The sequence below is a fragment of the Mandrillus leucophaeus genome, unplaced genomic scaffold (genome assembly GCF_000951045.1).
Source record: "Mandrillus leucophaeus isolate KB7577 unplaced genomic scaffold, Mleu.le_1.0 Scaffold139, whole genome shotgun sequence".
Classification (NCBI taxonomy): Eukaryota; Metazoa; Chordata; class Mammalia; order Primates; family Cercopithecidae; genus Mandrillus; species Mandrillus leucophaeus.
Window position 1 is genome coordinate 1,193,167 of NW_012101354.1, and position 16,749 is coordinate 1,209,915.

Sequence of the window (16,749 nt, forward strand, 5' to 3'; positions counted from 1 at the left end):
GAGTCTGAGGCCAGGAGTTCAAGACCAGCCTGGCCAACATGGTGAAACCCCATCTCTACTAAAAATACAAAAATTAGCTGGGCATGGTGGTGCATGCCTGTAATCCCAGCTACTCAAGCTAAGGCATGAGAATTGCTTGAGCCTGGGAGGTGGAGGTTGCAGTGAGCTGAGATCACGCCACTGCACTCCAGCCTGGGCAGCAGAGTGAAACCCTGTCTCAAAAAAAATAAAACATAAGGCCAGGCACGGTGACTCACATCTGTAATCCTAGCACTTTGGGAGGCTGAGGCAGGCGGATCACTTGAGGTCAGGAGTTTGAGACTAGCTTGGCCAACGTGGTGAAACCCTGTCTCTACAAAAAATACAAAAATTAGCCGGGCATGGTGGTGGGTGCCTGTAATCCCAGCTACTTGGGAGGCTGAGGCAGGAGAATCGCTTGAACGCAGGAGGCGGAGGTTGCAGTGAGCTGACATTGTGCCACTGCACTCCACTCCAGCCAGGGCAACAGAGCGAGACTCTGTCTCAAAAATAAATAAATAAATAAAGTAAAATAAAAATAATAGTAATAAAATAGTAAATAACTAAAGCAATTTAACCCTATTCCCTTCAACACCTTCTTCTCTATATGACTTGCTTCAGATGCAGGCAGTGCCTGGGTTCCTGAGAGGCCAGGGAAGAGGCCCAGCTCCAGCTGGGTGGTTTCTAGTGGCAGAGCTGCTTATGTAGGAGAGGAGTCTGTTCTTCCTGCAGCTCTCAACATTGTCTGGCTCCCTGAGGAGTAAAAGCTGCCGGGAGGGAGAGTCTGTTCCGTAGCAAAATCCTCTGAATACTGTGATGTGATTCTTAGCTGAGCCCTGGGAGTTTTTTTTTTGCCTGTGAGATAAAAGAGGTGATAGTATCCTTATTTGCCTTCCTGGTGCTGGTAATAATCCCAATCGTAGTTAATTGAGGCAGGCATCTGCTAAATTTTCTAGTGAGGTCTGAGACACTATATGTGGGAGAATGTCTGAACTGTATTTCCCCTGAAAGTTTTGAAAAGTGGACTTCTGTGAGCTTTCAGTGACTTAAAAGTCTGTGGAATAGAGGGAGAGGAAAGGATGTACCAACCATAGAGACTGAGAAAAAGAAGTTGATTGTTTAAGATGATTGAGGCTATCACATGAGTTTCTAAGCAGACCTAAAAAGTAGTGGTCCCAGTTGAATCAGTGACCCTCTGATGAGAGTGCCCTATGAAGGCGTGGCAGGGAATGATTAAAGCTTCCTTCTTATTATTCCCGTGCAACTCACAGTTGCGAGTAGAGACATATCCACATGGGCAGCCGTGCTGGGTCTACTGCTCAGAGGGCACTACCTAATTTTGGGAGAGAGCATAGTGAAAGAGTTGCCACCTTCTTACCAATACCAAGCTCAAGCTGCATCAGGGATATTAAATTCAGGAATGAACTTGCTTGGCAGAGTTGGCAGAAAGAAACAGAAATAGCCTTTTTTGGTGTTCTCTGAGAACAGAAGAGTCCCCCATCCATCTTTCTGCAAAACTTTAGTGGTGACTGCTGGGAGGCAGGAAGCTGGACTGTATGATAATGGGCAGTGAAAAGTAACCTTGGGCTGGGTGTGGTGTCTCATGCCTGTAATCCTAGCACTTTGGGAGGCTGATGCGGGCGAATCACGAGGTCAGGAGATCAAGACCATCCTGGCTAACACGGTGAAACCCTGCCTCTACTAAAAATACAAAAAATTAGCCAGACGTGGTGGCGGGCATCTGTAGTCCCAGCTACTTGTGAGGCTGAGGCAGGAGAATGGCGTGAACCCAGAAGGCGGAGCTTGCAGTGAGTCAAGATTGCGCCACTGCACTCCAGCCTGGGCGGCAGAGCAAGACTCCGTCTCAAAAAAAAAGTAACCTTAACATTTCAGAGGTACAAGAATAGACACTGGAAGGGTGGTGGTGGAAAACTGCCTCCCAGAGGGACTAAAGAATCTCTAGGCCTCCTTATTCCACCTACCCAAAGTATTTGCATCCAGCGTCACCAGTATTGAAGGTGATGTCACTAATATTTGGAAATTACCTGTATTCCAACTCTACAAAATTCTTCCTCTTGCTCATGCTCTTGAGTGTGTCTTAGACTCACTCTATTAGCATTTTTGTGAAGAGACCTCTGAGTCCTTTGTTAGCTATAGTCAGATTCTGGAGCCAGGTTGATCTGATGGAATTTCCCCCTGTTCTGCACTGATTCCAGATTTGGTGAGGCCCTGAAGGATTGCTCTTGCAGAGCAGTGTCTTTGGTCAGCAGTGTTCCTTCACTGAACTTCCAACAGTTTCTCTAGAGGAGGTGTTCTTTGTTTTGTGACTCCTGTTCCTCCCTGTTCTTTGGAAGGCCTAGATCTATAAGTCCTAGCCTGATTTCTTTTTGCCTTTTCACAGCCCCTCCAGTTGTTAGAATGTTTGTATGACAGTGGGGGGAGTGGTATTGGGGCAGAGAAAGCTGTCATAATGTCATAAGTATTTTTGGAAGATTCTCAAACAGTTGGAACTCTTTGCTTCCCTCATAGAACAATATAAGTTCTATGTTACACACACACTGGTTAGTAATCTTTTAGGTGATGAGGATTCAACTAGCATTACTTTTTCTTTTTGTCTTTTTTTTTTTTTGAGACAGAGTCTTGCTGGTCTTGAACTCTTGACCTCAAAGTGATCCACCCACCTCGGCCACCCAGTGTACTGGGATTACAGGCATGAGCCACTGCCCCCAGCCTCAACTAGCATTTATTGAGTACTATTATGTACCAAAGACTGTGCTAGATTCATTCGTACACGTGATGGTATTTGTTCCACACAGCAACAATGAGAAGGCAGTGTTTTTTCCCAATTTGCAGTTGAGGATACATGGCTTGCATAAGTTGCACATTTCTAAAAGGCTGAATGAGGATTTTGAACCGCAGCCTATTTGCCTTCAAGTCCAGAGCTCTTTCCATTATATGTCAGCAGCCACAGCACTGGAGAAAGAGGGTGTGATGTCATGACGTCAGACAACCAGAGAAATGGCACAGCTTCTTCAGGGTTGATGATAGTTGTTTTAGAGCTGCCTTCTTCTAAGTGAAGCCTGGCATGATATTTGCTGGCCTTTATTTTCTGGGAGCTTTGAGTTTAAAAGGAAAGGTAAAAAATACCTGTAACTAGAAAAATATATAAATACTTTAATTTTTTTTTTTTTTTTTTGAGACAGAGTCTTACTCTGTCTCTAGGCTGGAGTGCAATGGCGCAGTCTCGGCTCACTGCAACCTCCACCTCCCAGGTTCAAGTGATTCTCTGGCCTCAACCTCCCGAGTAGCTGGGATTAGAGGCACCCACCACCACACCTGGCTAATTTTTGTATTTTTGTAGAGACGGGGTTTCACCATGTTCGCCAGGATGGTCTCGATCTCTTGACCTTGTGATCTGCCCACCTCAGCCTCCCAAAGTGCTGGGATTACAGGTGTGAGCCACCACGCCCAGCCAAGATTTTAATATTAAATAAAGATGGCTGGGCATGGTGTTTCACGCCTGTAATCCTAGTGCTTTGGGATTCTGAGGTGGGAGAATTGTTTGAGGCCGGGAGTTCAAAGCTAGCCTGGGCAACACAGCAAGACCCCATCTGTACACAAAATTTTTTTTTTTAATTAGCTGAGCATGATGGCACACACCTGTAGTCCTAGCTACTCAGGAGGCTAAGGCAGGAGGATGCCTTGAGCCTAGGAGTTCAAGGTTACAGTGAGCTATGATCACGCCACTGCACTCCAGCCTGGGCAACAGAGCAAGGCTTGTCTCTAAAACAAAAATAAAGGTTCGAGATGCACAGGACCTGTGTGTAGAATGTTATATGAGTAATGAAATATAGTCTAAAGAGGAAAAGAAAAAGGTTATAGCAGGCATTTAAAGGGAGACAGGAAGAGCAAGCGGATAGAAAAGTATTTGAAGAGTTAGGGAACAAGGGAATAACACCTGAATTGCTTCTCAGTCTACCCGAAGAATCTGTAAATCACCAGGCATGGTGGCTTGTGCCTGTAATTCCAACACTTTAGGAGGCTGAGGAGGGAGGATTGCTTGAGCTCAGTTCAAGACCAGCCTGGGCAACATAGTGAGACCTGTCTCTACAGAAAAATTTAAAAAATTAAGCAGGCATGGTGGCACATGTGTATAGTCCTGGATACTTGGGAAGCTGAGGTGGGAGGATTGCTTGAGCCCAGAAAATCAAGGCTACAGGGAGCTCTGATCGTGCCACTGCACTCCAGCCTGGGCAGCAGAGCAAGACCTTGTCTCAAAAACAATAAGATTAAAAATTTTAAAAATAAGCCAAGCATGGTGGTGTGCACCTACTTGGGAGGCTGAGGTGGGAGGCTTGCTTGAGCCCAGGGGTCAAAGTTGCAATGAGCCCAGATTGTGCAACTGCCCTCCAGCCTGGGTAACAGAGCAAGACCTTGGCTCAAGAAAAAAAAAAAGAATTTGTAAATCTATATAAATACAACCTATACAAAACAACATTTCACATATATAAGCTAAGAACAGAGGCTAAGCTGAGTAACTAAGTACAGGAGGAATGATGAGTAATGTAATCAGAAGTGGAAGTAGTCAGGAAAGCTTCCTAGGAGATGTCTTCTTATCTGATTTTGAAGGAGTCCAGGAAGACAAAAAGAGGAGGTGCCTGGGAAGGTGTCATAGCAAAGGGAAGACCTGAGGATGGTACCACTAACCAGTGTGTGTATGTATCTCCCTTTCTGTTCTTTTCTCCCTCCCTCTTCCTGTAGCTTGGAAGCTCGAAGTCTGGCTGTGGCCATGGGAGATACAGTAGTGGAGCCTGCCCCCCTGAAGCCAACTTCTGAGCCCACTTCTGGCCCACCAGGGAATAATGGGGGGTCCCTGCTAAGTGTCATCACGGAGGGGGTCGGGGAATTATCAGTGATTGATCCTGAGGTGGCCCAGAAGGCCTGCCAGGAGGTGTTGGAGAAGGTCAAGCTTTGGCATGGAGGCGTGGCAGTCTCTAGCAGAGGCACCCCACTGGAGTTGGTCAATGGGGATGGTGTGGACAGTGAGATCCGTTGCCTAGATGATCCACCTGCCCAGATCAGGGAGGAGGAAGATGAGATGGGGGCCACAGTGGCCTCAGGCACAGCCAAAGGAGCAAGAAGACGGCGGCAGAACAACTCAGCTAAACAGTCTTGGCTCCTGAGGCTGTTTGAGTCAAAACTGTTTGACATCTCCATGGCCATTTCATACCTGTATAACTCCAAGGAGCCTGGAGTACAAGCCTACATCGGCAACCGGCTCTTCTGCTTTCGCAATGAGGACGTGGACTTCTATCTACCCCAGTTGCTTAACATGTACATCCACATGGATGAGGACGTGGGTGATGCCATTAAGCCCTACATAGTCCACCGTTGCCGCCAGAGCATTAACTTTTCCCTCCAGTGTGCCCTGTTGCTTGGGGCCTACTCTTCAGACATGCACATTTCCACTCAGCGACACTCCCGTGGGACCAAGCTACGGAAGCTGATCCTTTCAGATGAGCTAAAGCCAGCTCACAGGAAGAGGGAGCTGCCCTCCTTGAGCCCGGCCCCTGACACAGGGCTGTCTCCCTCCAAAAGGACTCACCAGCGCTCTAAGTCAGATGCCACTGCCAGCATAAGTCTCAGCAGCAACTTGAAACGAACAGCCAGCAACCCTAAAGTGGAGAATGAGGATGAGGTAAAATTCTGGGGAGGGCCAGAGACAAAAGGTGGCAGAGGGCTTCATGGAGACAGGATGCCTTCTATATACACACAGGGTTATGCTGTTCTTTCTGTCCTCCCTCTGTTTCATTTCACTGATAAAAGCATGGAATGTTAAAATGGAAAGACCTTAGAATTCATGTATTTTGACTGCCTTAGTTTACAAAGGAAGAACTGAGACCCAGAGAGAGAAAAGTGAGTTGCCTCAGGTCATATAGGTAATGGCAAGGCTGATGCTCCTGATGGTGCCCCAAATCATTTTTATTAAACTGCACTGGCCAGGCGCGGTGGCTCACGCCTGTAATCCCAGCACTTTGGGAGGCTGAGGCAGGCAGATCACAAGGTCAGGAGTTTGAGACCAGCCTGGCCAACATGGCAAAATCCCGCCTCTACTAAAAATACAAAAATTAGCCAGGCATGGTGGCGGGTGCCTGTAATCCCAGCTACTTGGGAGACTGAGACAGGATAATCCCTTGAACCCAGGAGGCAGAGGTTGTAATGAGCAGAGATCGCGCCACTGCACTCCAGCCTGGGCGACAGAGTGAGACTCCGTCTCGAATGAATAAACAAACAAACTGCCATTCCATTAACACCTACTGTGTTAATGAGAACTGTGGCAGAAGCCCTCCACACCCTGACCTGAGACTTGAGATAGCTACCAGAGCCTGTCAGAGAAGCATCTGTGGGAAAGGAAAGGGTGCTATTGTCTTTGTGTGTGCTGGGGTAGGGGAGATGTTAGATAAAATATCAACTTCATTCTCCTGGCCACTCCTACTCACAATCTAATCCCTTTTCACTACCCCCTGAAGATCCTACCTTTTGTTGACATAAGTGTAAGGTTCATTCTCTATCACTGAGGTATCTGGAGAATGCCTTTATTGCCTGCCTTTCCTTGTGGGAAAGAGTGCCTTGCTGGTATCTTTCCCGTACTGTTTGGGAGAAGCACAAAGGGAAGAGAAAGCACTCTTAGTATAAAGTAAATCTAGTGCCTAGTCAAGGACCTGGAGGCTGGGAAAAAGAGGAAGCTACAACAGCAGTTGGAGGTATAATTTAGGATACAGGGCAGGGAAGAGATGGCCACATGAATAGGTTATACCCACTTTTCACTCCACATCTGGACGGATAGCAGAGAAAGCTGCCCAGTGAACTACCAAGTGTCAGTGACCTGGTGTCCCAGCCAGACAATGGTGCTCCAGTCCTCCTCTCTGACTCACCATTGGCCAGGCTCCCATCCTGGCTTCCAGCCCAGCCTAGACAAGAAGGGAGAAAAAAAGTAGGAATTTGCACTTTTTGAAAAATGCATATAGCTATGGTCCTGGCATCTGCCTCTGTGGGACATATAACCCACCCACGTTTTTGATACAATGGGACTTCTTTCAAATAGAGGGAAGTCAGAGTGACTAGAGAAAAGGAAGAGGGAGGGAAACTATAGAGCCTGCTCTCTGGAAATTTGGAATTTTGTTAGGATAATTTAATAATGGTAAAGTTAAAAGTGCTAACATTTATTCAGCACTTATGTGACAGGCATCTTGCCAAGTACTTTACATTTAATCCTCACAACCATGCTGAGAGACAGGTATTATTTTACCAACGAGGAAACTGAGGCTTAGAAAGATTAGATGTTTTGCCCAAGGTCCCTCAACTAGTGAATGTCAGACCAGGACTCAAATCTCTAGCTGGTGCTCATAATCATTCAGCTGAACTGCCTTGGTTATTTCTCGATATGTACTTCCCGAGGTCCCCAGCTGTCAGAAGCCATGTGGAGAAGAACGGCCCAGTCTATGGCCATCGAAGCTTCCACATCCATGCACAGGCAAAGCCAAAACTGTTGTCAGAGCTAGAATGGACCATTTTCATTTCTGGTTGAGCTTGGCAGCAGAGCCCTGGGTCATGAAGGGAAGTTGCTGCAGAACAAGAAGAGTCATCCAGATTCTGGTGGAACATGAAGGGTTGGATAGCTGTCCCATCTTGGGGTCAAACCTGTAGCAGAGGGTGAGCAGCTGGAAGTGAATTCCTTGGTGCCTCTTGTCAGGCTTGGCTTTTCTCTGTATCCATTTTGTAGTGCTCGTCTTAGGACCAGAAAAGCTGAGGCCTTAGGACTTTTCTTACTCTGCTGATCCTTGGTCCCTCTTTCCTTGCATCTAACTCCCACTCCAGGATAGGATTATGGATGGCACTGAGAGTCAGGTATTAGGTGAATACTTATATCATTTAGGGTGGGTTCTGTAGCTGCCATTCTTTCCAACCTGACTCCTTATCTTGGGTCACTAGATGCAGGAAAGGAAGGAGATACTATGTTCCCAGGCACTCCAGCGTTATCTGATACTGACGGAATGAAATACCTGAATTCACTATGGCTCCTCAGAAAATGGGAGAGCAAGAAAGAGATAGAGAGAAACATGAATATCACTAGGTTTCTAAGCATTAGAGTCTTCAGCACAGGGGTCTCTCCCAACCCTTTTCCTTCCTTCCGTCTGTCCGTCCTTCCGTCCTTCCTTTTGCCCACCCGTCCATCTGTCTGTCCGCCCTTTTTGTTGCAACAGGGTCTTGCTCTGTTGCCCAGGCTGGTGTGCAATGGCACAGTCATAACTCACTGTAGCCTTTAACTCCTGGGCTCAAACAGTCCTCCCACCTTAACCTCCCAAGTATCTGGGGCTACAGCTGTATACCACCACATCTGGCTAATTAAAAAAATATTTTTGTAAAGATGAGGTCTTGCTGTGTTGCCCAAGCTAGTCTCAAACTCCTGGCTTTAAGTGATCCTCTCGCCTCAGCCTCCCAAGTCACTGGGATTACAGGCATGAGTGACTAGACCCAGCCCCTTTGGCATTTTGAGGATATGTCTGTCAAGGCCTTTGTCCCCTAAATACCAAAGGAATTGGTTTTCCGTTTACTCCTCCTTCTTCCCTTTCATGTAACATTCATTCACTCAACATGTAGTTATTGACCTTGTACAGTGTGCAAAGCCATGTGCTAGAGGCTGTGGAGGATGGGGGATAAAATGTTATCCTCCCCTCTAGGAACATGTAAAGTAATAATGAAAACCTCAGTATCTAGGAAACTGTTTAGTTTGTGACTCTCTTGAAAAAATTGTTTTCTGCCATAAGCAGGAAGTATACAGCTTACTAAAATGAGGCACATAATTAACGCCTGAGTAGAGATACTTTAGGAGAATCTCTAGGTAGACCCTAACACTCTGCTTCCAGTCTCTTGCTTTCCTTTTAGGTTCTGAGTTTAATACTATGCTCCCACCAGCGGTAGAGGAGCTCCCAAGGGTGAGGTCGGGCCTCAAAGAAGAGGCTCAGGGTCAGCATGTACAGTTCTCTTCCTGCCCATGGTCTCCCTGCAGAGCTGTTCTCTGCTCAGCTCTCACAGTGTTCTCTTTCTTACTATGAGGAATCCTTTACACTCTCTCCCACAGTCAGAAGGCTTTGCGCTGATTTTTCACATTTTCCACCATTGCTCCTCAAAGCCTGCCCCTTCAAAGCCATTTTGTCAGCCTAGTTGGGGAACTCTGCTCAGGCAGTTTGTCCTCCCATTTGTAACCAAATGGCAAATATTTTGGTATAGAATGGGGGAGCTAAGAGGAGAGAGTGATTTAGGTACCACACCCTCCCCCACATAATGACACTGTTAGTAGATTAGCTTTGTCTTTTCAGAACTGCAACCTTTGTACAGAGAAATCTGCCACATGTCACACTGGAAGCCCCAGTAGGCCTTCTAACTTGATGTAGTGTGATGTCAGCTTCTTGCTTCATATTTACTCCCTGGAGCTGACTCAGTATGAGTGACTCAAGCCCAGGGAGTAGGAAGAGAGGAGCAGGTCATGATATACCTCCCTTCCCCCAGGGCTGTTAATGAGTCAGACAGGACCTGTCTGTGAGAATCAGCTGGAGCTTTGCCCAGGGAGCCAATATCCTGCCTGCTGTTCCTTCTTCAACCAGCTCATAGGTAGAAATAGAACCACTAAGTCATAATAGACTCTGACATCCTCACTGCCTTAATTCTCCCACCACCTTCTACCCAAAATGGAAGAGTTGTTGTGTTAGGGGCATGTTTCCAAGTGTGGCTTCTCCCTCAAAGTGCTCCAGTCCCCACATTCTTCAAGAAAGGACCTGAGTATAGGACCTCCAGCTAGAATAGAACTGAAACCATGGAATTGAGTTCAAGTGGATGCTTGAATCTACTCAGCAGATTTCAGAGTAGAAACTCACTGACCATTGCCCTCCTGCCCTGGGAGCTCTTAGGACTTTGTCTTTTAAGTCTAACACCCCAACACCAACGTCCTACCAACCTAGATTTGTGCACATGTGCTGCCCCGTTCCCTGCCCTGGTAGACCATGTTGGACAGAACCCAGGATGAACCCTGTGCATGAGTGTTTCCTCAGAGCTGCTGAGTGAGAGTTTGACACCATCTCTTTCCCCTGTTTTTCACACAGACACGTATGACACAGGAATGGGGTGATGTTTAGATAAATCCTCTGGGCTGGAACTAGGACAGCTGCTATCCAGCTAGTCAGCTTTCTAGATGGATATAGCTAGGACCTAACTCCCCAACTTATATCAAAAATCGTAATATATTGATTGTCATGTGGATAGCCTGATAGGAAGCCTAAGGAGTTTTGGTAGATAGGAGATTGATTTATCCTTCTCTCCCATCAGCATCCAGCCCAGAGATTTTGGGCTTATTGGTCTAGCATGCTCTTTGTCACACAGGTTCAAGGTTGGGATTCAGCTTCCCAGAGTGATAATGCGGCTAATTAGAGAAGAGGTATACCTGCCACTGAAAGTTTAGCTTTTCTTCCTCCCTGAGGTTTCCAAAAAGCTGGAGGAACATGGGGTTTCCAGTATGGGAGCCATGCAGCTTATTAAGTTCAGTCCTGTGGTGGTCCCCATGGAGAAGGATTTGGTTGAGAGCATCTGAGTGGGTAAAAAAAAAAGAGCAGGGAAGCTTGGCAGTGCAGTTACTGCCCTAGGGACCCAGTTTTAGAGCTTTGGCCTAGAAGGAAGATCCACTCAGTTGAGAATAGAAGGGAATAAAGTGAAAAGCAGAGGCTGCTTTGTCTCTTCAGTCCTTCTGACCTTAAAGTCTGAGCTGCCCTTCCAGCATCTCCCACAAGTGGTCAAGCATCTGGGCAAGTAGCGTTTCTGAGCTGACTTTCTTTTATTAAAGCAGAAAGGTAGAACTTCACTAGAGAAGCAGTTACGATCCAAGTTGGAGCTAAATTCTTTACCTTTGTCTCTCTCCCCTCCCTTCCCACCCCCTCCTTCTCCCTTTGCCCTCTGGCCCTTTCCCAGGAGCTCTCCTCCAGCACCGAGAGTATTGATAATTCATTCAGTTCCGTAAGTGGGGTCAGGCTGGGACTGGGTGGCAGGCTCCCCCAATGGCCGCATTTCCTCTCCGTCCCCAGGTCTTCTGAGCCCCCAGGCCAAGGCTGAAGTTAAAATGCCCCTTTTCTTCCTGGGAGATCAGCTCCTCCCTCCCAGACCTCCCAGATCTGCTCTCCCTGACCTTTGCGGTGGAAATCCTGAGCCCAGGCTGAGATGAGCTCAGCTGATCCTTCTCTCAGAGACAGCTGGAGTATAGTGCTGCTCAGCCCCCAGCTCCTGAGTGTCTGGAGCAAACAGCTGGGAGAGAGGTAGAATTCACTCCTGGATTGGAGCCAAAAACTGCCTAGCAGAAACCCCCAGGATCCTGTTTCTCCCACCCAGAACCCTTTCCCCATGGCTTCTGCCATGAGATTATCAACTATTTATTAATAATCTTCTAAATGTTAGGCCCTGTGCTGGTGAGCTGACTCCAAAAACAAATAGGACTTGGCTTGAAGGAAAGTTTTGCCTCCCCACAACTGGTTTTCTTTTTTAACTTCAACCACATTTTTTCCAGGTCTGAGTTCTTCCCTTTTTCCAGCTCACTGCCCAGGATGTTCCATAATCCCCTCTCCTTTCTTGTTCCCTCTGGACTAACCCATGACCCTTTGGTCCCACAGGGTCTTGGACCTTGTTGCTGGGCAAAGACGTGAGAGGAAATGCAGGACCTCTGGGAGTTTGGATGATTTTTTTTATATTTTCTATTTGATTTGTCTATCAAATCAGTTTTCTCTGTTCTGTGCTAATCCCCTTTCAGTCATGATTCCTATCTCCTCCCATGTGGCAAAGCCTCTCTCTTGAGGCCTGGGGTCACATTTCCAACATGCTCACGTAACTTAGGGGCCCCTAACCCAAATGCTGATTTGAGAATGGGAAGGAATTCTGCCTTTTCTAATCTGAGATGATTATGAATTGGTTGGGGTAGAGGGTCCTTGGGACAGAGATCAGTTGCCATCTGAGTGGATTCAGATGAAGGAAGAAGTGAGTCTTCAAATTTCCTCTTATTTTCTTTCTCTATTAAACGCCCAGGATATTTTCAGGGACCTTAGAAACCCAATTCCATTGTTTTCCTTTTCTTTTTCTCTTTTCAACAATGTCACCTAAAGCATTCCTGAAGGATTCAGATATCCTCTTTCATTCCCTATGTGGCACTCTGAGCCATCTCCCAAGAGGCAAAGGCCATGATGAGCTTTTCCTTTGAATCCTGGCACTGTTGCACGTGGAGAGGTAGATCTGATACTCCCCAGTTTTCAAAAGAAGCTCTTTTAGAGTGCGAGGGAGCAAGGATAGAAATTCTCAATCCAGAAACTAAGCAAGACACATGGAAAGGGAGAGAAAGGCTTGGTGAGTCAAATGCTGTTTCTGCAAGAGGAGGAGAGATTGTTCTTATCCAGCTGAGGGGAGATGGGATAGGGAGTTGGGTGGCTATCTTGATAAAATGCCCCTTACGGTAGAAGGGCTTAGACTGGGAAGAGAGCCCTTCTTCATGTCTAGCTGAGTCCCTCTTTTTCCTCACCTGCACCTTCCTTCCCAGACCAACCTTGCTCGTTCTGAGGATGACTGAATTGCCCAGCACAAGGAGCCAAACTCACAGCAGGGAATTCATATGGGGAACCTAGTCACTGAGAGGTAGGGGAAGAAGACCCAAAGAGGAGTCACTAAAAGAGACAGGCCTTCAGGGCCATCATCAAGGGCTAAAAGGAGCTGTTGCTTTCTCCATCCACCTACCTCCTTCCATCTGCTTTTTCTTTCTCCTTGATTAATGTAAAGTCTGCTCATCAGCTAATACTCTTTCCATCCCCTGCATGTGCATTGACGCCTTGTAAGAGATTGTGGGACGGACAGGGGGATACCATGGAAATCAACAGAAGTAATTTGAATGACGAGCATCTTCCCTCTTTGAAAGTGGAAATATTGATATGGGGCTCCCTTCTCTAGCCTTGCGGGACTTGGCAGAGCCCCTCGGCAGAGATCTAGCCCAGGGATCCAGATGGAGAGAGGGACAACCCTGTTCTTGAGAAGGGTGAAACAATTCAGGTGTAAGCAGCTCTTCTTTCTGTGCCCCTGGCTAACCTATCCAGATGTTGTCCCCTGCTCACTCTGAAGCCTTGGTACAGTCCTTAAGGAACCCAAGTTCAAGAGAAGAGGGGTGCATCCTAGTTACCTGGACTCACGGCCTCCCTTACCCTCAAGGATAGCCTGTAGGGAAGGAATGTGCTGGCTATTCTCAATTCAAGCTGTGAAGGGTGGGTGGAAGCGCCTACTAAGACTAAAAAGCAGTTCCTTTCTTGAAGTTCTCCAGATACTGGGGTCTCCGGCCTGCATGGCCAGGAGTGACTGAGTGGGTGGGCCATTGTATTATATGGTTTCCTCACCATCTTTTGTCTTACCCCAAACCCCTGTAGCCTGTTCGACTGGCTCCTGAGAGAGAATTCATCAAGTCCCTGATGGCGATCGGCAAGCGGCTGGCCACACTCCCTACCAAAGAGCAGAAAACACAGAGGCTGATCTCAGAGCTCTCCCTGCTCAACCATAAGCTCCCTGCCCGAGTCTGGCTGCCCACTGCTGGCTTTGACCACCACGTGGTCCGTGTACCCCACACACAGGCTGTTGTCCTCAACTCCAAGGACAAGGTAGATGGGTTCTGGCCCAAACCCCTACCCTGGATGTGACTCTTCACCCATGGTTGTTCAGGGTTTGTGTGTATGACCAGTGATGCCCCCACCAACATCCTAGTCTCCCTTCATAGTTCATGATGCATATGTCGACCATGACTGTCTCAGTGCGATTGTGATTTTGAGAGCCCTCCTGTATCCTTTTTTGGGCTTTGTTTTTCTGGACCAAAGAAACCTAATCTTTTTAGCTTCCTTCTTGCTGTATCTTAGGAGAATTGCTCTTTACCACACCTTATGGTCATTTTGGTAGCTCTTCTCCAGCCCTTCTATAACTCTTGAACTTTCCAGATACAGCAACCATAAGCATAGAGAAATATTTTGTTTCTAAGACCTTTTCTGAGCAGAGTGAGCAGACAGAAAGAGAGAAGGATGCCCAACTCACATTGGAGAGAATTAGCTGAATGTGTATGCTGACTGGAATATTCATGGTTCAGATTCTTCTTCTTTTTTGTTTGAGATGGAGTCTTACTCTGTCACTGAGGCTGGAGTGCAATGGCACAATCTTGGCTTACTGCAACCTCTGTCGCCTAGGTTCAAGTGATTCTCCTGCCTCAGCCTCCTGAGTAGCTGGGATTACAGGCACCTGCCACCGCGCCTGGCTACTTTTTGTAGTTTTAGTAGAGACGGGGTTTCACCATCTTGGCGAGGCTGGTCTGGAACTCCTGACCTCATGATCCACCCTCCTCGTCTTCCCAAAGTGCTGGGATTACGGGCATGAGCCACCGCGCCTGGCCCATATTTTTCTTTCAAAGGAAATATTGAAGTTTGGGATGCTCCTTGGGACAGTACCCAGCTTTGTCCCAGTCTTTTTGTCCACTGTAGCTCCCTGGGCCCTGTCTTCAGGACAAGCCCACAGAGGCATCTAGGCCTTCCTTACAGGCTGTAATTGATAGTCTAGAGTGGTTTGGCCCAAATGCATCATCTGTACATTTTGGAGCTCAGTTGTTCATAGTTTCAGGGGACTACTGAATGAAGGCTAGAGCTAGGAGAAAGGACAGCAGGAAGAACCTTGCTAACGGAGTTGAGATTTGGGGGTGAATGGTGGAAGTAAGTTGCAAATACTGTTCTCACTCTTCCCCCAGGCTCCCTACCTGATTTATGTGGAAGTCCTTGAATGTGAAAACTTTGACACCACCAGTGTCCCTGCCCGAATCCCTGAGAACCGAATTCGGAGTACGAGGTCCGTAGAGAACTTGCCCGAATGTGGTATTACCCATGAGCAGCGAGCTGGCAGCTTCAGCACTGTGCCTAACTATGACAACGATGATGAGGCCTGGTCGGTGGATGACATAGGCGAGCTGCAAGTGGAGGTGAGGAAGCTTCAAGGAGGTAACGCTGGGGCACAGGAGCTTTCTCCAGGAGCTGTCACTATATTGGAAACAAGGCAGCATATCCCAAGGCAGGGTAAGGCAAGTACCCAGATGAGTGGTGTAGGTAGTGAGAGGTAAGAGGGAGAAAGCTCTGAACAACTCTAGTCTGGAATAGATTCAGGTGGAGCTCGTTTTCCTGGTGAAAGAATTCAGATTTAAATGTAAAGAGGAACTTCTAGGCCAAGGGGAGTGAGGGAAATTTAATGAAAATATTTATTGAACACCTGTATAAAATTGTCATAGAATAACAGAGGATGAGAAATCATACATTAATTCATTCAAGAAATATTTATTGAGGGCTTTCTATGTGCCAGACCTGAGTGCTGTGTGCTAGTGAACAATACTTGGCCCCTGCCTACAAGGGGTTTATGACCTAACTGGAAAGAGAACAAGGCCAGTAAGCAAGTAGTTGTGTGGTGAGAGCCAGGTCATGGTGGAAAGGATAGGACATTATAGGAGCACCAGACTTAGGGTAGGCATCACAAGAGATTTCCTGGAGGAAGTAATCTCTCAGCTAAGGCTGGAAGCATGGGTAGGAATTAGCTGGACAAAGACTGCTGGACAGAGGGAACACTGCGTGCAAAGGCCAGAAGACAAGAGGGAGCTTGGGCCAGTATAGGAACTGAAAGAAATTTTGTCTGGCTGTGATGTGCAGGTGTGGGGTAAGAAGTGGTGAAGAATAAGACTGGACACGTGGGCATGGACCAGGCTACAGGAAGGACCCTATAAGCTGGGGAAAGAAACTTGGACTTTATTCTGGGGCATGAAGAGCCAGAGCAGAATTTTATGTAGAGCTATTAACACAGCTGGCCAGGCGCGCTGGCTCACACCTGTAATCACAACACTTTGGGAGGCCGAGGTGGGTGGATCGCTTGAGGTCAGGATTTCAAGACCAGCCTGGCCAACAAAGTGAAACTCCATCTCTACTAAAAATAGAAAAATTATGCTGGGTATAGTGGCGCACGCCTGTAATCCCAGCACTTTGGGAGGACGAGACGAGTGGATCACCTGAGGTCAGGAGTTCGAGACCAGTGTGGCCAACATGGTGAAACCCCGTCTCCACTAAAAATACAAAAATTAGCCAGGCGTGGTGGCATGTGCCTGTAATCCCAGCTAATCGGGAGGCTGAGGCAGTAGAATTGCTTGAACCCAGAAGGCAGAGGTTGCAGTGAACCAAGATCACGCCACTGCACTTCAGCCTGGGTGACAAGCAAAACTCCATCTCAAAAGAAAAAAAAAAAAAGGCCGGGTGTGGTGGAGCATACCTGTAATCCCAGCTACTTGGGAGGCTGAAGCACAAGAATCACTTGAATCTGGGTAGCGGAGGCTGCAGGGAGCCGAGATCACAGCATTGCTCTCCAAACTGGCCGACAGAGTGAGACCCTGTCTTAAAACAAAACAAACCAAAAACACAGCCAGGGTCAGGTGTGGTGGCTCACACCTGTGATTCCAGCACTTTGGGAGGCTAAGGTGGGCGGATCACCTGAGGTCAGGAGTTCAAGACCATCCTGGCTAACATGGTGAAACCCCGTCTCTACTAAAAAAAAAAACAAAAAACAAAAAACTAGCCGGGCGAGGTGCAGGCACCTATAGTC

The 16,749-nt window shown here is 47.4% G+C and overlaps 1 protein-coding gene across 1 annotated transcript in view; it reads left to right on the plus strand.

Annotated features, from left to right (window-relative positions):
- PI4KB (phosphatidylinositol 4-kinase, catalytic, beta) overlaps positions 1-16,749 on the plus strand; it is a 49,323-nt gene that overhangs the window by 19,835 nt on the left and 12,739 nt on the right. The window contains exons 3-5 of the mRNA XM_011973657.1: positions 4,780-5,716; positions 13,515-13,742; positions 14,867-15,094. Coding sequence (XP_011829047.1) covers positions 4,780-5,716; positions 13,515-13,742; positions 14,867-15,094 — 1,393 coding nt within the window. The remainder of the gene's footprint in view (positions 1-4,779; positions 5,717-13,514; positions 13,743-14,866; positions 15,095-16,749) is intronic.